Consider the following 27953-nt stretch of genomic DNA (forward strand, 5'->3'; position numbering starts at 1 on the left):
GCTAACTGTGATGTGGATACCAGACCACTAGAAACTGGACTGAGACCAACTTGCTTCACACAGGCCGCCAGAGAGCAATCCCCTTTTGCTTACTGTACTTACTATCTTGATTCTCATTACCAACACCCTGGGCCTGCCAGCCCTCTGAATATCTGCCACTGTTAATGAAAAACAAGCCACTTATTGAGACGTGGACTCTAGTTCTATGTTAGGGAAGCAGCTGGCTGCATTAGCCACGTCAGGCAAATCAAGTCGCACTGGTTCAGGAGATTTGGCACTCGGCTCCAGACGAATAATGTAAAACTATCTCTTGGTACATCACTGACAGGTTCAACTGCATGTAACAAGTTAACAGATTAAAGTCTTTCCAAACAAAGAGGCTCTTTTACCGTCACTCAGTTGAAAAATTCTTTACAAATCTAATAAGTGAACCAAGGATCATGTTTAAAGATGACCCCATGGAGTATTTGCAATAAAACCTCTCTTTTTAATACCAGGCAAGAAATGTTCTAAGGGATTTCTTTTAATGGCATCTCATAAAACATAGGCGAAGTAACAGAACATGCCCTCTCCTCTGAAATACAACCCCTATACAGGTTTCAGAGTAACAGCCGTGTTAGTCTGTATTCGCAAAAAGAAAAGGAGTACTTGTGGCACTTAGAGACTTAGAGACTAACTTAGAGACTAACCAATTTATTTGAGCAGATATTCACAACACTGTTTCCAGGGTCCTGTGTATCCACTAGGGGGCCAGAACCGGGCTGCAGGGGCAGAACTGCAGGGTGGGCTGAAGAAATTCAAGTTTGTGAAAATGAGTCTGTAGCCCTGGGGTGTAGCTGTAGCCAATACAGCTGGTCTGTGTGCATCTGGGGTGTGTATGCTGTGTATGTCTGTGTCGAGGGAAGGGGGTGTATTAATGAGGAGGATAAATTTAGAAATCTTTCAGCTGTTAATAACGTTTGCTATTATTTCACCATCCAATTAGTCTCTCCAGTTGTTGAGTCCCACTCCAAAAAAGTCATGAAACAAGGGGTGCCAAGGCAGGTAGCCCCACAATGGCCATCAGAAGGTTACACAGAGCCCACAGCAAATGCTAGGGATGGAGTGGGGAGTCAAAAGGAGGCGACCTAGCCAAGCTCAGGGCTGACCAGGAAGGAGAGCAGAGCTCTGCTTCGGATGTGAGAGAAGCCTAGTTGCCACTCAGAGACTGAGCTAGCTTACTGGCTGGACAAGCCTCCTGCTAGACGGGACAACCCGCCTCTGGGGAATCGGCGGAAACAAGGACTGTTTGAAGACAAGCCTTGAATAGAAGGGCAGGGTCCCACCAAAGGTTCATCAGACCACCCTGTTCTGAGCTGTGGTATTTTGTCCTTGGTTTTCTTTGAACCTTAATACGCTGAAAGGGGCTGTACTGAAGTGTGATTTGGCCACGGGGCTAAAGCATCGCTACCTTGGATGCCTGCGGCTGCATGAGTCATGCCCTGATGGGCCATGCAGGGATGCTGCTGAAGTAAATCCAGGCATACATGGAGTTAAAGTTATAAGTATCAGTTACTTAAGACAAAAAGTCTTTAGGGGAAAAAGGTAGTTCTCTCAAAACACACATAGAAAGTCAAAGTTAAGGTCACACTTAAAAACTAGGAAGTCAGAAAACGCACAGCTAAAGTCACCCAACCCAACGGAACTCATCGTGTGCCCTGTCAAATTGCACTCATCATACTTTGCATATAAAGAGAGACATTACGATGCAAGACTTGCAGAATTTGCAGAATTCACTTGCAGAATTTCCCTGCCAAATCAAGGTTGGGATTAAAACACGCTGAGCACCTGTTCTATGAAAATTGGGCCCCATTAAGATGTCTCAAGCTCAGCATTGAAATACTGAGGGACACAAAACCACTTTATTATCTTGGTCTCGGTCTTTTGACTTCTCAGTGGATCATATTTAATGTGGAAGTCCCTGAGAACATGGATGTCCTATGAGGAATAGTGCCGTACACTGTCCATAACAGAGTCACTTTACTGAAAGCAATCTCATTTTAAATTGCATCTTGAATCAGATCACCACTAATTCATCAATACCCGTCTATTAGCCACATATCATGTCCCTGTGAAGGGATTTAATCAAGGAACTAAACGCAACAGGGGACAGTTCAAAATGTTTTAGACGAGATGGGTTTTAGATTGATGTGTTTGGCTAATGCAGGCTGTGTTGGGCCTCCAATGCACTTTTCTGGGAGCCTTACTTCCGATGCCTTTCAAAAGATATTTGCTGCAGCTCAGTTGGTCACTGATCCTTCTCTGGATGGCTGGTACTAGATTTAGAGGGCTACAGACTGGAGTCTTTCCAGAATGTGGCACTCTTCTTGACTGAAGATGAAATGATTTCTTACTAGGAACAGTCCCTTAGTAAAAAACTGGGATTTGCAACCATATGCTCCCCTGCTTGCAGTTTTCAAAGCACACATAACGGAGGATCAGGAGGTGAATACAGCACTTGAGAAGTGCCAGAACACAAGCACTGGAAGTACCTAAAGAATCACAAGACACCTGTTTGACTCCTAAAAAAAGTTCCAGCATGTTTCCAGCACTGCTGAGTGAGGAAGCTTCCTCCAACCCAGTTTCCCCACGGCGAAGCTGGTGTAAAACACAGCAAAGCTACAGTCTGGATAGTGACACAAATAATCCAGTCACTATCCAGAACAGATTGGTTGGAAGGTTGTTTAGAAAAGTAATGCCGTCCTGCTGTTAGAACACTATTTGGGGAGGAAAGCGATACAACATGCAAGCCAAGTGGCCTAGAGGATGACAGGCACACACTCTGTTAGGTCCAGTTTTTGAGAGGTACATAAAAACTGTGTCCGCCCCGCCCACCCCCGGGCATTTTTACTTACTTTTATTTTCCTCACTCTGTTAAATGTCTCTTTGTATCATCCCTTCATTTTTAAATTGATTTTTCAGACTATCCATGCCTTGAATTGCACTTAGAAGCCAATCAGGAGCCAGGGAAGTCTTTGGAGCACACGTGCATGGCAAGCACTGTCAGGGCAACTTTTGATTTGCCTCCAAAGGTGCCCCACGGAGAGGGCATCACAGCAATTGAATGGGGAGGGCACAAAAGCAGGGATAACTAACAAGATCAGAGAGTAATATTGGTGATATTGCTCCGTTGCAAGGAACACTGATGAGGGGGAAAAGGAGCTTCTGCGGATCCAGTCCTTAGCTGTTGGAGGTGCCATCGTGAGGTTAAGACACAGAAGTAAGGCCCCAACTGCTTATACTATTCCTGTAACTGAAGAGCCAATTATACTGTTTGGAGGAGGAAGACTATTGAGCCAAATTTCAGCTGTGAAGCCCTGATGCTTACAGTCTGGGCCTATTCAACTGTCCCCTGCCAGTTCAGTTGTTTAAATTATCCTTCATTTCCTGACCTGACTTGGCGGGTGATTTTTCAGGCACTGCCCAATGTGTACTCTAGCCCATCCCAGAAGAGGGTGATGGGATATAACCTGTACAATCCTCAGGTGTCCTGTTCTGCTGGACGACGGCATTTTGTGAATGGCAGAGGCCAATGAGAATGGTCCATTCTCCACTCCAAAGAGGCCACCGCTGCCTGCTGCTGCTCTTTTGCAGGCAAGCCCTCGTCAGCTAGCACAAAGAAAGAAGTTCTTTAAATGAACGATTAGTATCTTTCATAGCCAAGGAGGGCTGCCGTGGCCTACCCAAGAGTGTGACTCCACCCCCAGCTGCCCAGCCATATTCTGGGCTGGCCATAAAAGGGATCGTTAGTACTTCCAGGATTTAATAAGGTTATTGAATTAAATTTATATTTTAAAAAATGACACTACTTTGGGACTCATGAAAGGATGGAGCTATGACTTCCTCTCTTCAATCTTGTACTATTATCTGTAAAACCAAGTACCATTAAAAGCTTTTAGCCAATAAATTTTCATTCTCTGGCTATTTTTGTACAGATGGTCTTGTCACTAAGACACAGCACAGGGAGTCAAGAGATCTGGGTTTGATTCCTCGTTCAGCACTTGACTCTCACTGTGCAAGCCTGAGCTTGTCACTTAACCTCTCTGGGCCTTAGCTTCCCCATCTCGTAACAGCACTTGCATACACAAAGATGGCTTAACTCACATTTGTCTGTAAAATGCTTTGGCATTCTTTGCACATCGACAGCAATATCCATGCAACAGGATTAGATCTCTCACGGTATCATCGGTTTCATGCATTTGGCATTTTGTTTTATGTTGTGCGGTATCATTAAGAGATTTCTGAAACGGCTATGAAGATAGGCATGCTATTTACTGTACTGTAATGATTCCCTCCCCCACAGTCATTTTCCTTTTAAATCACTGCAGGAATAAGCTGTACAACTGCAATAAAACATGTGGTGCAGCTTATTGTTGGGATCTGTAGTGGCTAGCCACAGAAAGTTAAGGCCCAATATTTGGTATTCAGTGATTAAATGGAAGTAAATTTGTTTGGATGCCACATGCAAATACATCATATACCTGAGCAGGAAGACTGCTGCTGCAACACTATGATGATTTCAAGGCAGCTCTGTGGCAGAAAGATGCAGATTGATTTATGACAAATGATTAGAAGAGCTAAATATGCTAAGTTTATCTGAGCAACACCAGCAGGAAGGGATATGATAATTATCTGCAAATATTTGAAGAGCATAATGAGGAGTAATGGACTGGTATGAAACGAAAAAGCAAATGTTTAGGATGAATACCAGGAAGCGTCTTGACAATGAGATGCATTATGGCACGCATCCAAAGTCCAAAAAGGTCAATGGGATGCTTTTTACATTGACTTCAGTGGGCTTTGGAGCAGGCCCGAAATTGGGAAATAGTCTCATAGGAAGTTGTAGGAATCACAGTGTTTCGGACGCATAGGACTAGATTGTTTCTCAAGGACATAACCCTTCAGGGACAGTGCACTGTTGTGTAAACCCAGAAGCAGCAGAGGGAAGGAACAGTGACTCTGAGAGTCATATTCCCCCTCCATACTCCCCCAGGATAGTAATTTGCTGGGCTATCCCTGCTGCAGCAAATTACTACCTATCTCTAAACCAACTAAGCTCTACTCTCTGGCATGTTGTGGGGGGTAGAGGAAACCCTCTACCCATTTCCCACCCACTTGCTCCTTTGCACCCAGAGCCAAGGTCCAGGTAGCCCATGCCACGGTATAAGAAAGGGGTCTCACCTCCCACACTTTTGTGCAGCCAGAGTCAAAAACCTAGCCCTTAAATTTCAACTGGAGAAAGCACTAGAATATGTACTGTATAGTCTGCCCGGGCAATTGCCCCTGTGTGCTATATAGTGTTCCAGGGAGGAAATGGTCCCTGATAAGCAATGGAGACACAGCTGGAACACAAGCTGTGTAGAAGCCCGTTTGTTTGTGTCTGCAGCTGTAGAGGGTTTCATTTAATAAAGGCTGCCTGCTTAAGTAGGGCTGATTCCATACATCATGACAACAGTCTTTGATATAATCTGATGTCCTTCTGTGGAGCTCTTAGGTATGAACACCATACAATCAACACTCCCAGTACTGAGGTTTATTTGTACTGCTAAAGGGGGCAGTGTCGCAAGGCATACCGTGGGTCATGATGCTTACATATTTTATTAAGCCTACATTTCTGCTCACATATGACAATTAAAACCTGTGCTTTGTAAATCTGATCCTACTGGTAACCCCACTGTGCAAGGTTCTGTACTGCTGTAATGTTCTTCCCGTGGCTACAACTAATGGGCCACTCCGGTCAAGGCAAAGTCCACCATTCCACCATCTTGAGAATCAGCATTCCGCTCAAGTCTTGGCATTGTTTGCAAAGCAGTTGAATCCACAGGCTGCTAGACACCATTTCAATTTGCTAAAATGAGATGTGGAAGTGATGCAAAGAAATCTTGTGGTAACAAAAATACTAAATTAGTGTTGTCTGTTTTTACTGGAGATATACTTGTGTAATGCTGAATATTTCTTTTAAATGCCTTCTAAATCTTTTCCGTTACAGATTAAAAAAAAACCCCAAAACCCTTTGTCAGCATTTGTTTGTAAAGGATAAAGACGTGAGTAGAGTCCAGTAGCTATATTGGATTAGCTGACAGAGACTGGATTGATAACCCTCCTAGTTAAATGCAACAGCTAATACATTTGGAGCACAATTATATCATTTTGAAGCCTGATGAAAAGAAGCTATTTAAAACATCTGATTTATTTTTCGAAGCACCCACTAGACAAAATAATTAGTTCTTTCCCTTTGTAAATCTGATCCTCCAAGTGGGCTGAAGTCAATGGGACTCCTTGCCTCAGTAGCTGTACTCCTGGGTGCCAGCTCAAGCTCACAGTTGGTATCCTGTCTGAAAAGCTCGGGGGTTACTGATCTACAGAGTACTGAAGATGCCTTGAACAATGGTTTTAATACAGTAAACTCCTTGGAGCATAATTTACTGGTAATTTGAGAGATGTAAATCTGTTAACAATATTGATTTAGAGACACATTCTCTCTGTTCTGTTTTATTTTAAATCTATTAAACCTAAAGAGGGACACTGGGTACCACAGCATCCAAATAGTGCTAAAGCTTCTAATTCAGAAGACTTGGATATCGGTCCACAAGAAGCTGTTATAACAACAGATTTTACTGCAGAGCTGTTTACGAGGATGCCATTAAGGTTGAAAACTAGATATTTGGCTTCCACCCATCCCTTCCCTTTCTTATTCTTGCAGAGTCCAATTATTTGTACTGTAAGAGCTTTAAAAAAATGCATGAAGATGCTACAAAACTCCCTTAAAATAAAAGTCAACAGCTTGGCACTTGGAGACTTTGCAACAACTAATTAGCAAAATAGCGCAACTGAGGGAGTGGGGGAAAATTAAACATCGTAACATGTAAACACAGGGCCAGGAAGGGGAAAATGGTGAAAATTATGAGGGATTCATTGCAAAGTTAAACAAAAACTCAAAGCAGAGGGAGAGACACATTAAAGACATCCAGGCAAGGGAGCAAATTTCCAAGAGCATTTGCAAATAGCTGGAGTCTTGATGAAGTAGAAAGACATCTCCTGTCAGATAACCAGAGCTAGAGAAGGCTCTTGGCACCGGCAGTCATGAGACAGAGGAAGTCAGTATTACTGGAGCTCAGGGATCAGAGAGGGGCAGCTGAGAGACTCAAGGTCTAAGGGACAGGTGGGAGCAAAGTGAACAGCACAGATACAAAATTTGGGGAATACGCCCAAACTAATGCACTCATCACACAAAAGGCAGTTCAGCTTTATCTTGTCACTGTCAAATAGCCTTATTACTTTTTCGTGTAACCCAGCCCTAGGGAAGGTGTGAGACAGGGAGTAGGAGGGTGGGTCTATGAGAGGATCCTCACCTTTGGTGAGCTGCAATATGAAAACTTTGGAGGACCACTCATCCATTGGGTGAGGCAGTGTTGCCGAGTGGCTAGGGCACTGGGCTGACCGCCTGGAGACTTGAGTTCTAATCTTGGTTCTGCCTGCTGTGTTGGAACTGAAATGAGTGCATGAGAAATAGTGCAGTTATATACAGCACGGTACCCGCATGCCATGGGTGCAGGGTGAAATGTGAAGCTGAAGCACCTGTAAACACCCCAAGCTGGCTAAGTATCTTGTTACAGTTGCACGCCTTGAAAGATGTCAGTAGTTTTCAAGATTTTCAGCTGGTGTAAATCAGCATAGTTCCACTGAAGTCAAAGGCGCTATAGCAACTTACACCAGCTGAGGATCTGACCAATTCATTCAGAGCGCAATGTGCTTGGTAATGTCTTCTCTGTATGTTGATAATTTGGCCCAAATTATTTAAACAAGTGACGGTGTTTGAAAATTTCCTAAAGATGCAGCTCTGTCCAGTAAAACAACCTCCACTATTCAGGATGCTTCGTAGTCTGATCTGAATTCTGATGTCCATAAAAAGTGCTTCATACAACTAAAACCAAGATATTTAAACGCGTTGAAGTTTTTTCAGACAGGTTTTAACACTAATGCATAGCACTTATGCAGCACTCAATATTTGACAGAAAACTGGAAGGCCCAGATTGCAAACCCGTCCTCTCACTCGTAAGCAGTTGCTCACACAAGCAGTACCACTGAAGTCAGTGGGACTATGAAGTCATGTAACTGCTCGTGGCTGGGAGTGAGGAGCTCATTATCTGGCCCTAAACAATTAATCCTTCTAATACTTCTCTAATGTACTTAAGCATCCTTATCCTCATTTTACATAGGGGGAAACTGAGGCACAGAGGCATGCAACTGCTTGGCCAACAAGCTCACAAAAGCAAGACAACAGCAAAAGCTGAGACTAGAATTCCAAGGTTCCAGCCAGGCTTCCCAGTTACTCACTAACTTCTTTTGCCAATAGCTGACTACAAGGCTAGTGCTGGGAGATCTGCTAGTTTGTCTGAGATTTGGATGTGCTGCATAACAGCCTCTCAAGATTTATGTTCAAATCAGAACCTATTGCTCCAAGATGATGTGTTGTTTTAACCTTATTTATAATGATCTCTTAGCAGCCTGCTTTGAGTTGTTCTATCCTCTGGACGTCTATAATAGGAGGTTTTTGCTATTCTGAAATTTAAGTCAGGTTATAGATATGTATTTTGCTTCTTTTGGCTGCCATGTTATGGAATTAGCTCCCTTACTCAGGTTGTGATGCAACAAGTGCCTAGACCTTTCATGTTTTTAAAAAGGTGCAGTGACTCAAGACACTTTTTGAAATTACAGGGACAGATCCTCAGCAGGTGTAAACTGTCATAACTCGCTTGGAGCCATGGCGATTTACACCAGCTGCGGATCTCCTCTGCAATGTAATTGTTCTTAAAGCACATGCTGTACGTATTGTCATTTTATAATTGCAGCTGTGTGCATGATAACTCGCATTGCTTCCTCTTAGTAGGCATACGATTGCATTAATATTTTAAATAAATAAGCGTGGAACCACAATGACAGAATTTAATAAGGAAAAAGAACGCATGAACTAATAAGAGAGTGCCTAAATCCATCACACAAAGCCAGATACTTTAATCAGCAGTATGGAGAGATAGGCCAAGCAAACCCTTTGACAGGGTCAATAAAAATCATGATTTATAAAAAATAAATTAAATCAAATCTTTTATATACATTATGATTATTTTCAAAAATTAAATGAATTGTTCATTTAAATCAGACTTTTTATTTATATGTTGTTTGTTCTCTATTTTCTTACCATTTTATAGGCTTAAATTTCTGAAGTGTTTTGGGGTTTTTTTGTACTTGTTTCTTTAATTTGTTTCCCAACTGTTAGCAGAATTTCAGATTTTACATAGGGATTTTTTTTTTCCTGCTAAGACGTCTCACACTGAAAATGCTCATGTAAATCCAGGTCCTCATTAACGGTGAGAATACCACAACACAAAACCGAGAAGCAAAGAGCCTGTACTATATTTGTAACCAACTCCTCTTTCCAATACACTAAAAGTTCCACAAGTCACAATAGCTGAAATGCTTCAACCAAGCTATGCCCCTTCTTCAGGGTGTGAAATCTGTGGGACTTGTACTCCTAGCTGCTTTTGAAAATCCAACCTTCAGTGCCGAAATGTGAACTGAGAAACCCAATGCTAGGTTCCTATTTTTGAAAACGTTGGCGCCTGTTTGTATCAAGACAGTCACAATAGCTTTGTTAAAATGTATCAAAAATCTAAATAACTTTCTTTGTTAACACTGTTGTTTGGAAGTGACAAAGATTTATGCCACTAATAAGATTTTAATAAAAATACAATGGTAGGCAAACATTTATGCACTTGTTTAACTTAATTTAAGCACGATTCCCTAGAAGCCTTCATTTTCGATCTTTTGCTCTTTACCTATAGTAGTTTTGTAAAATTCAAACATACCTACCAGTTAGCAGCATTGAAAGTAACCACCATGAACATTTAATTAATTATAAATTGAAACACAAATTTGCTATCGCATAAATTAATGGCAGAGGGAGTTAGGCGCCTAACCGACTTTGGTGCTTTTGTAAACCCCACTAAGCACCTGTCTCCATCCTTAGGTACTTAAATACTTTTGAAAATCTGGTACTTAACCTCTCAGTTCCCATCTGTAAAATAGGGATACTAATTCCTCTCTCCCATCCTCTAGTCTTCTTTGTCTATTTAGAGTGTAAGCTCTATGAGTCAGACACTGTCTATTACTAGGTATATGTACAGAACCTAGTACCGGGGCCCTGATTTTAGATGGGTTCTCTAGGTGCTACTCTAATACAAATAATTAACATTAAAAGTGTAGATATTTCTAGATACAAAATTAGCTCCCTCGCAAATGTTTCGGTATATGGTAGGCCATTCATCCATCTAGCTGGCAATATATAGTGAAAAGACTCATAGCTATCGCTTGCATAAAACCAAATTAAGGTTCACTTGTTAAGATCAGCAAACATAACAATGCACAATGTAGGAAGCAATATGCAGGAAATCAATATTGGGAAAGGATATTAAAAGGACAATTTATGCTAGTGATTTATGGCTCTCAGGGAAGAGATCCACAAATTAGACCTAATTTTCAATAAACCAGCAGTAATTCATAACAAATATTCAACCCAACTAAAAAAGCCAAGCAATAAATTAAATCCTTCAGAACCTAAACTTTGATTGATGGAAAGATGCAGGCAAGTATCCATTACAGACAGTGGAAAGGAAAAGTTTGATCCTCTGATGGAGCCCGATGGGGGTCTGGACAGCATCAACTCATTTCACAGTGTATTCCCATGATTTCTCTTATTAGTACCTGTCCCTAATCCAACACCCACAGAAGTCAACTGAAAGACTCCAATTGACTATATAGGTCTTTAGATCAATCCCATTCAACTGCTGATTAAGGCCCCATTCCCTCAATCACTTAAGCAGATGCTTAATTTTAAGCACAATGGGACTATTCATATGCTAACAGTGAGGCATGTGCTTGAGTGCTTTGCTGAATAGAAACAGACTTAAGTTAAAGGTGCATAACTTTAAACATGTTTCAGAGGAACAGCCGTGTTAGTCTGTATTCGCAAAAAGAAAAGGAGTACTTGTGGCACCTTAGAGACTAACCAATTTATTTGAGCATGAGCTTTCGTGAGCTACAGCTCACTTCATCAGATGTTTACCGTGGAAACTGCAGCAGACTTTATATACACACAGAAATCATGAAACAATACCTCCTCCCACCCCACTGTCCTGCTGGTAATAGCTTATCTAAAGTGATCAACAGGTGGGCCATTTCCAGCACAAATCCAGGTTTTCTCACCCTCCACCCCCCCACACAAATTCACTCTCCTGCTGGTGCTAGCCCATCCAAAGTGACAACTCTTTACATAATCAAGTCGGGCTATTTCCTGCATAGATCAAGGTTTTCTCACATCCCCCCCACCCCCATACACACACAAACTCACTCTCCTGCTGGTAATAGCTCATCTAAACTGACCATTCTCCAGGTTTAAATCCAAGTTAAACCAGAACATCTGGGGGGGGGGGGGGTAGGAAAAAACAAGAGGAAACAGGCTACCTTGCATAATGACTTAGCCACTCCCAGTCTCTATTTAAGCCTAAATTAATAGTATCCAATTTGCAAATGAATTCCAATTCAGCAGTTTCTCGCTGGAGTCTGGATTTGAAGTTTTTTTGTTTTAAGATAGCGACCTTCATGTCTGTGATTGCGTGACCAGAGAGATTGAAGTGTTCTCCGACTGGTTTATGAATGTTATAATTCTTGACATCTGATTTGTGTCCATTTATTCTTTTACGTAGAGACTGTCCAGTTTGACCAATGTACATGGCAGAGGGGCATTGCCGGCACATGATGGCATAGATCACATTGGTGGATGTGCAGGTGAACGAGCCTCTGATAGTGTGGCTGATGTTATTAGGCCCTGTGATGGTGTCCCCTGAATAGATATGTGGGCACAATTGGCAACGGGCTTTGTTGCAAGGATAAGTTCCTGGGTTAGTGGTTCTGTTGTGTGGTATGTGGTTGTTGGTGAGTATTTGCTTCAGGTTGCGGGGCTGTCTGTAGGCAAGGACTGGCCTGTCTCCCAAGACTTGTGAGAGTGTTGGGTCATCCTTTAGGATAGGTTGTAGATCCTTAATAATGCGTTGGAGGGGTTTTAGTTGGGGGCTGAAGGTGACGGCTAGTGGCGTTCTGTTATTTTCTTTGTTAGGCCTGTCCTGTAGTAGGTAACTTCTGGGAACTCTTCTGGCTCTATCAATCTGTTTCTTTACTTCTGCAGGTGGGTATTGTAGTTGTAAGAAAGCTTGACAGAGATCTTGTAGGTGTTTGTCTCTGTCTGAGGGGTTGGAGCAAATGCGGTTGTATCGCAGAGCTTGGCTTTAAACATGAGTGTTTTGCTTACCTGGGGACTTGATGCACATGAAATATGGGGCATGCCATCATTATAAACCCAAGAAAGCCACATCCATTTTCCGTTCCTTTCATTCTCCTAACCACACCTTCCACTAAAATGTATCTAGCTGCTGTCGGTGGTTCTCTTTCCCCTAAAAGGCCTCTAGTTCTTCCTCTATTGCTCGCTATGCCAGCTCCACATTTCAGTTAGCTAATTTGTAACGACACTCTACAGAGATCCTCCTCTTTCGTCCATGATCTCTTTCTCGTTCCTATATCAGACTGATTTGCTCTTCATTCTTTCTTTTGCTTTCAAGATCTCAAACGCTTGTATGTATTATATTAAACCCCAGGTATATGCAATGAACGGACACATTATCGTCACATAAATGTCTGGAAATTCAACGTAAAAGCTGCCAAAGCAACTATCTTCCCCTTTGCATATACCACATGCATTAAAATGGGGTCCTCTGAACATATGTTCACCCAGCTCCAAATGAAGTCTATACATATCACATGAAGTCAAATTTATCTGATTCCTAGGATTTGCATTTACTGGTAACTCAAACAATAATCCTCACATAAACTTTTCCTTACAAGCCTGGCTGTTTCTAGTTTCCTGCAGGATCTCCATGTCATGGCCCCTAGTTCTGACCAGAGATCCAGGACTACATCTTGGTGGAATTACCAAACTGCACCTGCCACAATGAATCAACAGAATGTACTCAGCAGCTTAATGCACCGTTCAAACGCCTTCCAAGAGGTTAATTCAACAGAAGAGCACTGCATCCCTAAGCAAGGTCACAGATCCTGCCGCCATCTTACAAGTCCTTTATTACTTGGCTCTATAGTATTCACACATCACCACAAGAAGCTCCATATACGTGCATCTAGGATAATACAAAAGGCGTAATGCCCTTGTATTACATTATTTGGTCACCAGCATGTAAAATTACATGGTGTTGTCTCATCATGTAATGAAAGAGCGTGCTGCAATGTATACACATTAATCTTTAACAAGGGACCATAGTTAAAGTTGCTGTAAGGGAACTATGAATGTGTATTAAATTCAGCCAGTGTAACATACACACCTAACAGCTCGTTCTAATGAAGTGCTGTCCACCATGAATCTTTGGGACGTTTATCAATGTCTGCCAGAATAATTAATGGGAGATCCTAAAGCTGTGAAATGCTGCTTACTTGTCAGATATGATTGTGGGAGGCAGCTGTTTGTGATCCCCAGCCAGGATACACTTTCTGGCCTTCAGCAGAGGTATCCAGCAGCTTGCTTCTAGTGCCTGAGCACATTCATCTATCACCACCAGATCAAAGTGATTTTCAGGAAGTAACTTCAGTGGACCATCAGAGGAAGCACCTAATCAACGGAGAAATCAAAAGAGAATTAACACATCTTGGAAGGAGAGAATAAGAGCACAAACAAACCTCTTAAAAAAATCCCTTACAAATTAATTGCTGTTAAAGGCAGGTAACAAAGATGCTGGTTCTCTGCAGAAATTCACAATTTCAAATCTGCAGGCCATGGGGGGGGGGGGGGGGGGGAAGGGACTTGCTATTTGCCAGTTTCTGGCTGCAACTACAGTTTTTGCTTTGGCATTCACACCCATGCCCTCTTGAGCATCTTAAAAACAACAATAAAACCAGATAATTAAAACCACAGAACGATATGCTCCACTATCTCACCAAAGCAGAGCAAAAGCACTCACTTTTCTTCTGCCCTCTTCATCAAACAACCAAAGCTAGAAGGGAAATAGATTTGAGAGTTGCCTTTAATGATGTACTATGGGAAAGAATTTCTGACCTTAAACTGAACAGGCTTTGTCTAACCTACCTGTCTTCTCAAGAATATATTGTAGCATAGATAGGAAAACCAATTCTATCAACAATGCTGCACAAACACACCACGAATGTTCTAAGGTGTAACAGAGCAGATAAAATTATTTGGGGCAGGGACTGTCTTTTCATTAAGTGTCTAGCACAACAGGGCTCCAACCCTTAAAATCAGGGTCTCTAGACATAACCGCAATTGAAATATTAAATTAAATTTACATTTCTATTGCGCAGAGCTCTAGATTTGAGAGGCACTGAAAATGTTGGTGAAATAATTCATGAAAGTGGGTGAAAAGGGGGTGAGGAAGAGAGATAAAATGTAGGAACCTGTTGTATGTTTATTATTCAGAGCAATTTCATCAAGGGAAAGATTGGTTTCTAAAACATCTTGTACTAGGGCTGAGGAATGCAGCTCAGGTTAGAGATGATTTAGTTCTTCTTTTATAAACCACAGTCCGTGTACAGTTTTGGATTAGATTGGACACACCTGACACAAGCTACAGTTTGTCAGCCTAAGTGCAATCTCTTTTTATTAGGCAAAACTTTTTCAGAATATACTTACCCACTATAGTTACATGGGATGTATAATTTGCACCTGGCATGTGATATATTGCCACGCTCCAAGCCCCCTCCAAAAAAGATATATGTAACGAAAGACTACAATTGTGTGGGTAGAGAGGGGCTATACCATTCTAGCTATACAGCGTGACTCTAATGTATTGATCTCCACTTAACTAAAGGTCAGGTATGTCTCCCAGGGTTGCAGTAATTAAGCTCTCCTCCTGCTGAGCTTAGCAGCAGAGAGATGCAGAGAGGTCTGGCTTGTGTGAATAAATCCTGCTAACTGGATGGTTCTGAGTAAGCCAGCAGGCTTTCTATAACTGGGGAAACCAGAATTATCTGAACTTCCAGTTTTACCCATGCTGTGACTATCCCAGCTTTGTAAAATCAAGACTGCATTGGGTCGTTGGTTTTTTTTTTTTTTTTTTTTGATGTAATTTATTGACTTGTTTTGTAAAGGACTTTTGACAAAGCCGAGTTATTTAGACTTCAAAACTAGCTAGCAAGCCAGCAGGGGTCCATGAGTTTGCAGGGAGAACCCCAGCTGAGATGGCAGAGTGAGAGTACCACTATCATTGAAAGACAGAGGTCAAGCCCCACTTCTTTCACACAGTTACAACTAGAACTGAGGGACTACTTCCCTACAAATAATTTATTTCAAGGATTTCATAGGGCATTTTCCTATTCGTGAATTGTCCATGGCCATCCTGTGAAACTCTTCAATATATTTGTTATTTGAAATTATTCATACTTTTCTTCAAATAGTTATCGATCAAATAATTGCAGGTTGCATTTCTTGATGCCTTGGGCCCTGATCCAGCAAAGCACTTAAGTATGTGCTTAACTTTTATGTGAGTAGTCCCGTTGATGTCAATGGAACTGCTTATGTGCTTAAAAATAAGCATATACATAAGTGGTTGGCAGGATCAGTACCTATGTTACTTCCCTGAGTCACATGGTATTGTTTCTGTTCCCTAATTGGGTGACTAAACAAACGCTGCATACATTGTGTCAAGTACAAATGAATATTCCATTCCGATTTCTCACTCTGTTGGTCAGTTACATAAAACATCCCATCAGAAATCAGAAACATGTGACCTATGGACCTGACTAGGACAGTGAAAAAATTTCAAACAACAAGTGTCACTCATTGAAAATAGAATTCATAGTTCATACTGCGTTGGCTGTTTAACCACCATGTGAAGTGCACATTTTACAAGCAAAAGCAGTCTGAAAGTCACTTTTGGTGACTATTCAAGTTGAAAATTCACTTCTCAGGAGTATTCATATTACTGAAGTTGGAATGTTTGTGGAAAGTGAACACAAAAGGGTCACACATAGAAGTGAAAACAGATTTGTATTTAACAAAATAATTACGTGAGAATTTTCCCAGCCCTGCACCGCTATTTGCTCACCTCAGCTTTCAATACTGTCTCTCTCTGTTTCTGCCTCTGACCTATCACTGTTACCGAGCTCATTCCAGTCCATGCTAAGCCTCGCAGAGCAGGGCACCTTTGTCTTTTATAGCTCTGTCAAGTGCCCTGTGCGCTTACAATGCTATATAAACAGTACATTTTACAAGCAGTTGGTCCGTAAAACGAGTTAGGCCACTTCACAAGGTTTTGGTTGTTTATAAACATTTTTTTTTAAAACGATGGAGGTATTCATGTTTGCAACTAGGTCTTGAAACATCCGCAAATGTTATTTTTCACAGAATAGTTTATTATCTTTACATGGCAGCGTTAACTGCTTTGTTATATAAAGCTGTGATCACAGTGGCCATACATTATTATTTATTCTATGTATTACTGTAGCACCGAGACCCCAAATGAGATCATGCCTCCACTGTGCTAGGCCCTGTACAAACAGGTAGTAAGGGACAGTCCCTGCCCCAAAGAGCTTATGTGCTAAATAATAAATATAGTCGAAGTGTGTGTGTGTAGGAAGGTTCAGTGCTAGTTTGTTTTATCAACATTAAATAGAACACAAAGGAAGATAACACAAAGAAATTACATCGGGATTCTCCACCTCTGGGTCACAATCCCAACAGATGTTAGGGAATTGCAACCACCCTGTCATTCTTATATTGCTCAGTGGTAAGCAGGTAATGGACAGAAGGGAGGAGGGTCTCCATAGGGGAAAAGGCTGAGAACCAATGAAATAGATTAAAATTGAAAAGGCAGAGAAAAGGAGTTCTAAGACTCCTATCCATCCCGGGTACACATGGACATTACAGACCATATAGTCCCACCACATGGAGTGATATTAAATTACATATAGTTTGGCTATTTAAGTCAGGGGTGGGCAAATTTTTTGGCCCGAGGGCCACATCAGGGAACACAAATCGTATGGCGGGCCATGAATGCTCACAAAATTGGGATTGGGGTGTGGGAGGGGATGAGGGCTTTGGTTGGGGGTGTGGGCTCTGGGGTGGGGCTGGGGATGAGAGGTTTGGGGTGCAGGATGGTGCTCCAGGCTGGGATCAAGGAGTTTGGAGAGTGGGAGGGGGATCAGGGCTAGGCAGGGGGTTGGGGCATGGAAAGAGGCTGGGGGGGTGCAGGCTCCGAGTGGCGCTTACCTCAAGCAGCTCCCGGAAGCAGTGGCATGTCCCTTCTCCGGCTCCTACATGGAGGTGCCGCCAAGCGGCTCTGTATGCTGCCCCATCTGCAGGCACCACCCCTGCAGCTCCCATTGGAGTGCCAGAGGAGGCCACTAGAGTGCGTAGGAGCCGGAGCACGGTCATGCTGTGGCTTCCGGGAGCTGCATGGTGCGGCCCCTGATCCTGCTCCCCAGCGGGAGCTTGCAGGCTGGCTTAGGGCTGTAGTTTGCCCCCCCCGATCTAAGCGTATGGTGACTCTGCAATCAAAGGTATGGTTGCACTACATGTAGACATACAAGCGAGCTTTACTCTAGCTCAGTAATACTCAGAACTCAGTGGTTCCGGAGCCAAATTAGCAATCAACCTAACTTCCCTCTAAGCTGCGCAGCCATGCAGCAGGCTAGCAAAGGCCGTGCAGGCAGGGAGAGGTGCCCCTCTCCCAGCCTGGCCCAGCCTAGCCCAGCTGGAGCTGCCGTGGCTGGGGAGAGGCTCCTCTCACCCCGGCCCCAAGCTGCTGCAGCAAGAGAGGGCTGGGAGAAGTCCTCTCTCCCGGCCGCAGCCTGTACCCCAAACCCCTCATCCATCGCCCCACCCCAGAGCCCACACCCCCAGCCAGAGCCTTCAACCCCCACACTCCAACCCTTTGCCCTAGCCCTGAGCCCCCTCCTGCACCCTGAACCCCTCATCCCCAGCCCCACCCCAGAACCTTCATCCACAGCTGTAGTCCTCACCCCCTGCACCCCAACCCTCTGCCCCAGCCCTGAGCCCATTCCCACACCCCTCATCCGCAGCCCCACCCCAGAACCCGCATCCCCAGCCAGAACCCTCACTGCCCCGCACCCCAATCCTCAGCCCCAGCCCTGAGCTCCCTTCCACACTCCCAACCCCTCGGCCCCACCCCTGCCACACATCACCTCCATATTGGTCCACAAAGGAAAATTCATTCTGCACATGGACGTAAAAAATTAGAGGGAACGCTGGAATCAACATTACCCACAAGAGCCAGAGTAGTGTGAATTCATTGTTTCATATGCTATTTTTACATACATATATATATATTATTTTCACAACAAACGACTGATCAAATATTCTACAATTGGTTAATAACATAGTAAAAGCATACTGATTGGTTAATAATTAAATCACATAGTGTTTTACTATCCTGCAGCTCTTTTTAGTGCCTGAGCCTTGTGGCTTCTGGAGCCTCAGTCTGAGTATCACTGCTCTAGCTAGTGCAAATAACAATAGCAGTGAAGTCAGAGAGGCATGGGCTTCAGCATGGGTTGGTACAAGCCCACACGAGACCTTGGATACTTCCTCGGGTGGCTAGCCCATGCTTTACTGCTATTGGTACTTGCACCAGTTGGATTAAAGCTAGTGTGGGCATGTCTACACACAATCATACCTTTGACTGCAGTATAGATATACCCTAAGTAATTTTAACAGCAAAGTAGATGACCAGACAGAAGTATTTTGCGTATTGCTTTTACTATTACAGAATCACTCTTAGCTACTTGAGCCTCTGATGAAGCTCTGAAGCTCTGTTGAAACAACCTTATTTGTAATCATAACTAATTTGACCTAACATTTCTAAAGGCAAAAGAGGAAACAGTATGTCTAACCTGTATTTGTTGCAAGAACAACATTAGCCCGGGTAAGGATTTCAGTCACAGCAGTTTCTTCTCGCTCCTTCAGCTCCTTTCTCAGTGCCTTAATCTCATTTCGGAAATGGCTTCTCTCTCTCTTGTCCTGGGTCTTTTTGGTTTTTGTCTGCACAATGGAAATCAAAACCAGATGAAAAAGACAGCCTATAGTCCAATGGACTACTAGAGGAAATTTGTAGTAGCCCATTTAACAATGAAAGCAGCAGAATCTCTGGTATAAGCGCAATTTACCGAATTTCATTCAACCGAACTTCATTAAAAAAACAAACAAGATTGCTCTATAGGCTTATGACTCCAACCCTAAAACCCTTATTCCCATGGTTATCATGTGACTAAGGTTTGCAGGATACACTCTAGAATTTTAAAACATGATCCACAGCCTAATCTTGATCTGTCCTAAATAATCTCGATTACTCATTTCTGTAGCCATTACTCCTTTCCCAGCACAAGGAGGAGGCAGGGGAGGAACTGAGTAACACTCTGAGTAACATCAGAGTAACACTCTGTTCTCTGCTTTGCTCATGGGAAGCTGTAACTAGGAGTTTGCCCCTTACTCAGGACAGACTGGAAAGTTCCAATGTATCCTCCACACAGTAAGGCTAAATGAGTTGTTTGCACTCATCTAGTCTAATCAGCAGCTTTACACTTTTTAACAACTGCCTTTACACTTTTATAAATGATTTAGAATATATATATTTTTAATAGAGAGGGGTTTTTTTAGTTGCACCTATTTAAAAATTAAACCAGAGGTTTCTAAAACATCCATGGTTGATCTCTGGTGGTTGTGGTGCATTGGCAAAGCCACCTCCCATTGCAATTCATCTTGGAAGGGCACCAACCTCTCACAGCAATGATGCGCTCCCAAACGGAAAACAACTTTGGAAGGTTTTATCTCCTTGCTGGTCAAAACTTATTAGAAAGCTGGAAAGGCTACAAAAACTCCACTCACTCAAACTGCAGCAGTAAGCTGTTTGCTGTGGAAGGGAGTGGGTGAAACGCAAACTTGGCTTTGATTATAGATACTATGCTGACTGGTGCCATAGATGGCTAAGACAGACAGATACCAATTACATCTCTTGCAAAACAGCAGGAAGCAGAGGGGAAATGGGAAAATATATGGCCTCAGTAGATCGATGTTTACATTTTGCTCTGCAGAAGGATCCTATGTGACTAAAACAGTTAGTAAAAGGAATAAGTGGATTAACTGTATCCTGAAATCTGCTGCTGCCATTAGCACGTGTAGAGCAAATTGGATCTGAGCACAGAAAGCAGCCAGGGGAGCCAGCTGCAGTGTGACGGGGCCAAGGCAATGGAGTAAGTGTGGTGGAAGGGCCCGGAGGAACCCTTTGGAGTACACAGCATACAGTAATAGAGTTCTGTTTGCTGCTCTTTGCTATTATCTTTGTCTTCATCTCCTGCACATAAAATCAGTGCAGCTATGCGTTACCATCAAAGTTATTTATTGCCGAGTGACCAATCAAGATCAGGGCCCCATTGTGCCAGGCATGGTACAAATGGAGGTACAGACAGTCCCCATCCTGACGAGCTTGCAGTCTAAAGAGACAAGGCAGACAAAGGGACAGAACACACCAACAGAGTGATGATTTGCAAATGGCATGTTAATTCCATGATTTTTTTTGGAGGGAATGGGGGTTTTATTGGAAGGGGATTAGCTAAATGGAGAGACAAAGGTTGAAGGGGACAAGACAAGGGAGAGAAAAGTTAGGGGTGAAAGTAAAAGGATAAGAAGGGCAGATGGAGTGAGGCTGAGGTGAAAAGACTGGGGGTGGGGGAGCAAGAAAGCATCTGGAATATCACCTACACAGCCTCAATACGGTATCCTGTATTTTCAACAAACATCCCTGTTGGGCCACTCTCAGTATTTTCCCTTCAGATTTCCTCCCAAGAGGCCAAGACTAGCCAGCTGTGACACATGGGGAGGGGCAAGACATCTACCTCAGCTTCCATATCAGCTCCAAAGTAGAGCAATTTGAACACTGTCCAATATCATGCTGCTCTTAACATGATGACTCAGTCTGGGGTAGGGGGGAAAGGAGAACATAAATCTGGAGCATCGTTCTTCAGAGAGAGAAACTCTGGGGAAATTAAAGTACAGATGGTTTCATTGCCATGGGATCCAATCAGTGGGCCTTAAAATATCTTCTTGCTAATTCTGCATTTTGAGAATTAAGCATACACCCAGGGCTGAGCCCCGGCACCTCTAGCAGTTCATAGCCCCAGCACTCTGGGCTTGCCACATCAGTTATGAAAGTAAAAAAACTGCTTGAGCCCTGGAACCTCTTTCATTACAAATAAAGCATCACATAAACCCCTTTAAAGTCCTCCCTTCAGCATTCATTTTGGAACACAGTTCATCAACCACATCCATGCCCACAAGAGGAAGCAGAAAGGGAAACCCTAGTAGCCATTTCCCCCCTAGTTTCCATTCTGCTATAGGGAAACAGGAGAGTCAAGGGGCTTGTCCGTCAAAATTTCCCATTTCCTCAACGTACCCCAAGGAAGCAAAGTTGAGGGGAAAAATTACCTGAAAATTGGAAAGGTGTGAAATGACTTAAAACATAATCAAAATCTACGGCTTACAGATGTGAAAACAACCTAAGACTCTGTTAAAGCAGATGCTAAGTAACTGCTGGAAACCCCATTCATTTTACAGGGCAGACCCCTGGCTGTGCATACCTATCCATCTATCCATGGAACAAAGTCCTTTCCTGCCCCAATGTCAACCTGCAGGAACCTGAATGAAAGAGCTGCCAGGAGACCTGTCTACCAAGTGAGGTTCCTTCCTAGCTCTCAGCTGCTTCTACTGCAAATATGCTCAAAAGCGGCAACAGAAATGCAAGATGATGAATAGCCTCAATTGAAAAACTTAAGTAAAGCTGCTGCCGTAGAAATAGCTGCAGATGAAGGATTATGGATCCAGAAGCCACAGTCAATCTGCACCATCTATATAGTAGAAATGTGTTGCCTTGTCTCCAGCCTTGCAAAGAAAGTCTGAAGTCTTCTGCTTTAGAGCAAAACCTTCCAGCTTTGCTGGCAAAAGTCAGCATTTTATTGGGGAGGGGGAGGAAGGAGAGCAGTGGTACAAAAAATGGCCTTGGAGGCTTTCACTGCACGGTTGTGCATTTTAGCTTCTACTGGAGATGTTAAAAGGAGTCATGATCTTAGGGAATGCAGAGAACACAGAGGAAGGGAAGGACTGATTAGTCATGTGGGAGCTAGATAACAGATTTTGGCAGATACGACACAATTTTTGTTGTGCTGGGATATGAGGATACCTCAAGTGTTTCACTGTGTGAGAAGGGAACATCTTCCAGCACAGTGTGTTGAGATTGTAAAGCCATCCTGTGCCATGTCATCATTGGGGGGAAAACAGTAATCTGCACTGAAATGTTTTATGCCAATTAAAATAGTGCCACATTCTAAATTAAGCTAAAAATAATTACATTAAAATCATAATGGGAGGATGTATCAGGGCAACCCGAACTATCATTCTGAAGCTATTTACTGATGTGACTGTCTCTGCCTTTTCAGTGTAAAAGGCAGCACTGGAGAAAGGTGCCAGACTGACTGTCTGGGAGGCTGCAGTGGCTAGCCACAGAGCAGAGGCAATACAGCACATTCTTCTCTGCCGCAATGGCTCAATCACCACCCGGATGGACCAGCTCTAGCCATAAAGGCCCACTCCAGTCAATGGAGCAGCTCCCACTGACTCTGAATCAGGCTTTAAGGCGGGTATTCAGCCTTCTCCACCTGCACTCAATCCATGGCCTTTCTGCTGAGTCTGTCAACAAGGCTGATGACTGTGCCGATGTGGACACCTGTCCAATGGGAACTGTGCTGAAACCACCTAACCCTTCCACCGAGACCACACTAACCAGCACTGCTGGCACTTCACAAAGATAAACGGAACGGCAGCCACTGGCCACCAGTTCTAGTCTTGGATTGTATTTGAACCACCAACCTAGACGTGAACAATTAAGTATTCCACTACCAACCCTCTGGACTATTCATACCGCTAATTATGTCTTCTCTCTTTTCGGAAGTATTCAAATGATAAAATGACATGGAATAACTCAGTTCTGAGAGCGGGCTGTAGCTTTTAAAAGTGCATAACGTGCAACTAAATAGACCACAGTTGTGACGTGCCAGGAGACAACCACAACCACTGACAATTGGCAGAAGGGAGGGTTTGCTAGCCATTTTATGAGGACCTTGCTTTGATGTGTTTCACTTATTAGCAGGACAAAGATCTCATCAACACAAGGACACTCAATACCCACATGGACTTGGTCCATGATCCAATACCATTACAACATGCTGCCACACGAGAATCCCATTCACTCACTCCTTGGACCAACAGGGCTTAGCAGTGGCATGCTGAGACTAGGAAAGTATGCTGCGCAGGTCCTCTGTGGTCAGTATGGTGATTTGTGTCGATGAGCCGTAGCTGGAGCCTCAACCAGCCCTACACGGCCAGGAAGAAAGAGGACATTGTGCCACTGAGTGGGAATCGGGCAAAAGTGGGGAAATCCTGAAAGGCCCCCCTGCCCACCAAAAAGTAATAAGAATATTTCTCTCTTATACAGAGCTTAGATCTCACACCTCTTTGCCCGGGATGAGGAATGGGTGTCCTTAGCCCACTTTCCAAACGTGGAAACACACTCAGGAAAGGGGAAATGACATTCCCAATGTCGCACAGCACAGTCAACGATAGAACCCAGGGCTCTCAGACCACTGCCCTGTCCCCTGGACCCCACTGTCTCCTTATTCCCACAGGAGAGAAGAAATCAGGCTCTAATTATGAATTTATTCTCGCATGAGAAATCTAAGGAACACTGTGAAAACAGCTCGTATCAGGGTCTCAGTGTTTGAAAGACTGAAATGGATTCATTAATACTAAGTGTTCTTTTGGCATACAAAGCACAGCAGTCATGAAGAACAGCCTTATGGAAAGGGCAGCTAAAGATTTTTTCTTTTAAACCTGTAGTAAACAGATTACACAGACAGTTTTCCACAGTGCGTTACTTTTAACTCTTCACTGCTTCAGAATGATCTACAACTGCTGAGCAAAGGGAAACCTCCAGCCTCTCTGAATCCTGTACACTCCTTCACTTGAATGACCCTCATCATAGATCCAAAGTCATCACCAGGTCTCACTTTTATGGATGTAGGATACTTACATCTGAAATGCAGGATTAGAAGCAAGACAAAAACCAAGGATAGGGTGAGCCCATTACTCAGTGGGGGGGGGCGGGGGGAACAATAATGGAAAATGTGGAAATGACAGAAGTGTTAAATGACTTTTTTTGTTTTGGTCTTCACCAAAAAGGTTAGTAGCGACTGGACATCAAACATAGTGAAAGCCAGTGAAAATGAGGTAAGATCAGAGGCTAAAATAGGGAAAGAACAAGTTCAAAACTACTTAGACAAGTTAGATGTCTTCAAGTCACCAGGGCCTGATGAAATATATCCCAGAATACTCAAGGAGCTGACTGAGGAGATATCTGAGTCATTAGCAATTATCTTCAAAAAGTCATGGAAGATAGGAGAGATTCCAAAGGACTGGAAAAGGGCAAATATAGTGCCCATCTATAAAAAGGGAAATAAGGACAACCCAGGGAATTACAGACCAGTCAACCGGGAAAGATAATGGAGCAAATAATTAAGCAATCAATTTGCAAACACTAGAAGATAATAAGGTGATAAGTAACAGTCAGAATGGATTTGTCAAGAACAAATCATGTCAAAACAACCTAACAGCTTTCTTTGACAGGGTAACAAGCCTTGTAGATGAGGGGACGCAGTAGATGTGGTATACCTTGACTTTAGTAAGGCTTTTGATACTGTCTCACATGATGTGAAACTATCTAGGGAAATACAATCTAGATGGAGCTACTAAAAAGTGAGTGCATAACTGGTTGCAAAAATGTTCCCAGAGAGTAGTTATCAGTGGTTCACAGTCAAGCTGGAAAGGCATATCGAGTGGGGTCAGTTCTGGGTCCAGTTCTCATCAATATCTTCATGAATAATTTAGAAAATAGCATAGAGACTACACTTACAAATTTGCAGACGATATCAATCTGGGAGAGGTTGCAAGTGCTTTGGAGGATAGGATTAAAATTCACAATGATTTGGACAAACTGGAGAAATGGTCTGAAGTACAGAAGATGAAATTCAATAAGGACAAATGCAAAGTACTCCACTTCGGAAGCAACAATCAGCTGCACACATACAAAATGGGAAATGACTGCTAGGAAGGAGTACTACAGAAAGGGATCTGAGAATAATAGCTGATCATACGCTAAATATGAGTCAACAGAGTAACACTGTTGCAAAAAAAGCAAACATCATTCTGGGATGTATTAGCAGGAGTATTGGAAGCAAGACACAAGAAGTAATTCTTCCGCTATACTCTGCACTGATTAGATCCCAATTGGAGTATTGTGTCCAGTTCTGGGTGCCACATTTCAGGAAAGATGTGGACAAATTGGAGAAAGGCCAGAGAAGAGCAACAAAAATGATTAAAGGTCTAGAAAACATGACCTATGAGGGAAGATTGAAAAAAATGGGTTTGCTTAGTCTGGAGAAGAGAAGACTGAGAGGGGACATGGTAACAGTTTTCAAGTACATAAAAGGTTGTTACAAGGGGGAGGGGGGAAAATCATTCTCCTTAACATCTAAGGATAACACAAGAAGCAATGGGCTTAAATTGCAGCAAGGGAGGTTTAGGCTGGACATTAGGAAAAACTTCTGAACTGTCAGGGTAGTTAAGCAGTGAAATAAATTGCCTAGGGAGGTTGTGGAATCTCTATCTTTGAAGATTTTTAAGAGCAGGTTAGACAAACACCTGTCAGGGATGGTCTAGATAATATTTAGTCCTTTCAGGAGTGCAGGGACTGGACTAGATGACCTCTCAAGGTCCCTTCCAGTCCTACGCTTCTATGATTATTCAAAGTAACATTTTAAGATTCCTGCACTACAATGCATTTGTAATAAATTTTGGATTTGTTTCCTACATTTAATCTCAACAAAATGAGGGGTCTGATGCTGTATTATAGGTAATAGCTGCCCGTAGTGAGTGCATTGAAAATAGGAAGAAATCATAATCGAGCTGTAAGAGTGACATTTTGGTGCATATTAACATCAACCCAGAGCACTGTCTGCAATATAAATATTATCTAGAGAGTAAGTCTGTTGACAGTGGAATGAGACACATACGAATGCCTGGTCAATATCCTTCCTGATATCTGCCACTATCTGGGCATTATCGCCGCGTGCCAAGACCGCATCCAAGGAATGATGCTGGATGGTCTCCAGCAGACGAGCAGGGTGACCAAGACGCAGTATCTTCTCCTTATAGCCAGCCAGTCTTTCCACCAGATTATCCACTGCAATATTTGAGGGAGCGCAACACAGGACCTTGGAGGCAAAAGAAAGTGCTAATTAACTACAAACGCTGAGCTGCTGAGGATTGCAAAGCCTCTGATTAACTAACGATAGTCTCACCAGTGCAGGCAAGAGGGAAGAGGAGATTGGTGAATGTAGCTAAGAGGAAAGGCAACAGTTTAAATCTCTGTAGCTTCAAAATACAGCTGGAAATACACGTGTACACAACACAAAACAGTGCAAGATTTTAAATAATTACCTACAGTCTATGTCTCAAGACTTCACTTAGGCCTTGTGTACACCTGGGATTTGCCCCAGTTCCAGCCATCCACATAGCTGTATGTTTGCAACCGATAGCATAGTTCAGGCGAAGCTGCTACTTGCACCAGAAGAACTTATCCTGGTTTCAGCCAAGGGCTAGAATTGGGGGAAATCTCTGATGTTGACAAGGCCCTCGATTCCAAAGTAGAGACACCCTGTATGCTCAAACAATGCAAATGACAACATGTAAATGCACAATCTATAGCTACAGCACTAGCATTAGAATTATGGACTGGTTGGCTCAAGCAGATAGGGCCCTTTTCTCTCAGGTGTCAAAGCCTGGGCTCTCTGAAGACAATTAATGGCTGCTCAATATGCTTCCCCGCCTCCCCCCGCCCACAGGTGCCATGCAAGTGACTTAACATTCTCAAGAGAACCCCACAGTAGGACAAGAGCTGGCTTCCTGGCCCCTAACAGATATGTATTGTTGCAAAAAAAAAAAAAAAATGAAATGACATTTCATAAGGATTCAGAACTAGCATGTTTTATAAAATTTACAGCAGTGTATATTTAGTGAGACAATATGGAAAGCCACCCCCATTTCACACAGCCCACAAATGTGACATTTCACCAGCTGGAGGGGAAGGGTGGTCCTGTGGTTGGACACTGAACTGGAAATCAAAAAAGATGTGGGATCAATTCCCACCTCTGCCACTGATTTCCTGTGTGGCGTTGGGAACGCCTCAATCTCCCTATGCCTCACGTCTCCATGTGCAGCATGAGGAAAACAACACTTCCCTACTTCCTATGGGTGGGCGAGAATAAACTATTCACGTTTGTGGGGTAGTCATACTACGCTGACTGCAGTCATTGGGGCAGAGACTTTCTTAGGCTATTTGCACATTCAGCACCTAGCACAATGGGGCCCCAGTCTTAGTTGGGAACTCTGGGTACGACTGTAAGATAAAGAATACAAATCCAGGCAATCCTGGTGCATTAGATCCAAGGTTTACAGTTTGGTTCCATGGCTCTCAGCACCCCCACTATACAAATTGTTCCAGCACTGGTGCATACGCACACACATTTTTCTTTTTACTATCAACTCCCCCGACTAATGGGGCTTGTACGTGAGTCAACACGGAAGCTGCAGTGAAATGTAGCAGGGATGGGCCGCAATAAAGAATTCCACAGCTCAACGTGCCTGATTAGTTAGCAAAATA

At 43.1% G+C, this 27953-nt stretch overlaps 1 protein-coding gene across 2 annotated transcripts in view; it reads right to left on the reverse strand.

The window, feature by feature from the left end:
* The window catches only part of IGHMBP2 (immunoglobulin mu DNA binding protein 2), an 83847-nt gene that overhangs the window by 31418 nt on the left and 24476 nt on the right, over positions 1-27953 (reverse strand). For both annotated transcript variants that reach the window (XR_012159304.2, XM_073347032.2), the window contains exons 6-8: positions 26305-26505; positions 19024-19171; positions 13594-13768 (exon numbers count right to left, since the gene is read on the reverse strand). Coding sequence is in view for 1 of the 2 variants with exons in the window: in XM_073347032.2 (XP_073203133.1) it covers positions 13594-13768; positions 19024-19171; positions 26305-26505 (524 nt within the window). In the remaining variant the exon portion in view is untranslated. The remainder of the gene's footprint in view (positions 1-13593; positions 13769-19023; positions 19172-26304; positions 26506-27953) is intronic.

Source organism: Lepidochelys kempii, chromosome 6, assembly GCF_965140285.1.
Source record: "Lepidochelys kempii isolate rLepKem1 chromosome 6, rLepKem1.hap1, whole genome shotgun sequence".
NCBI classification, from domain to species: Eukaryota; Metazoa; Chordata; order Testudines; family Cheloniidae; genus Lepidochelys; species Lepidochelys kempii.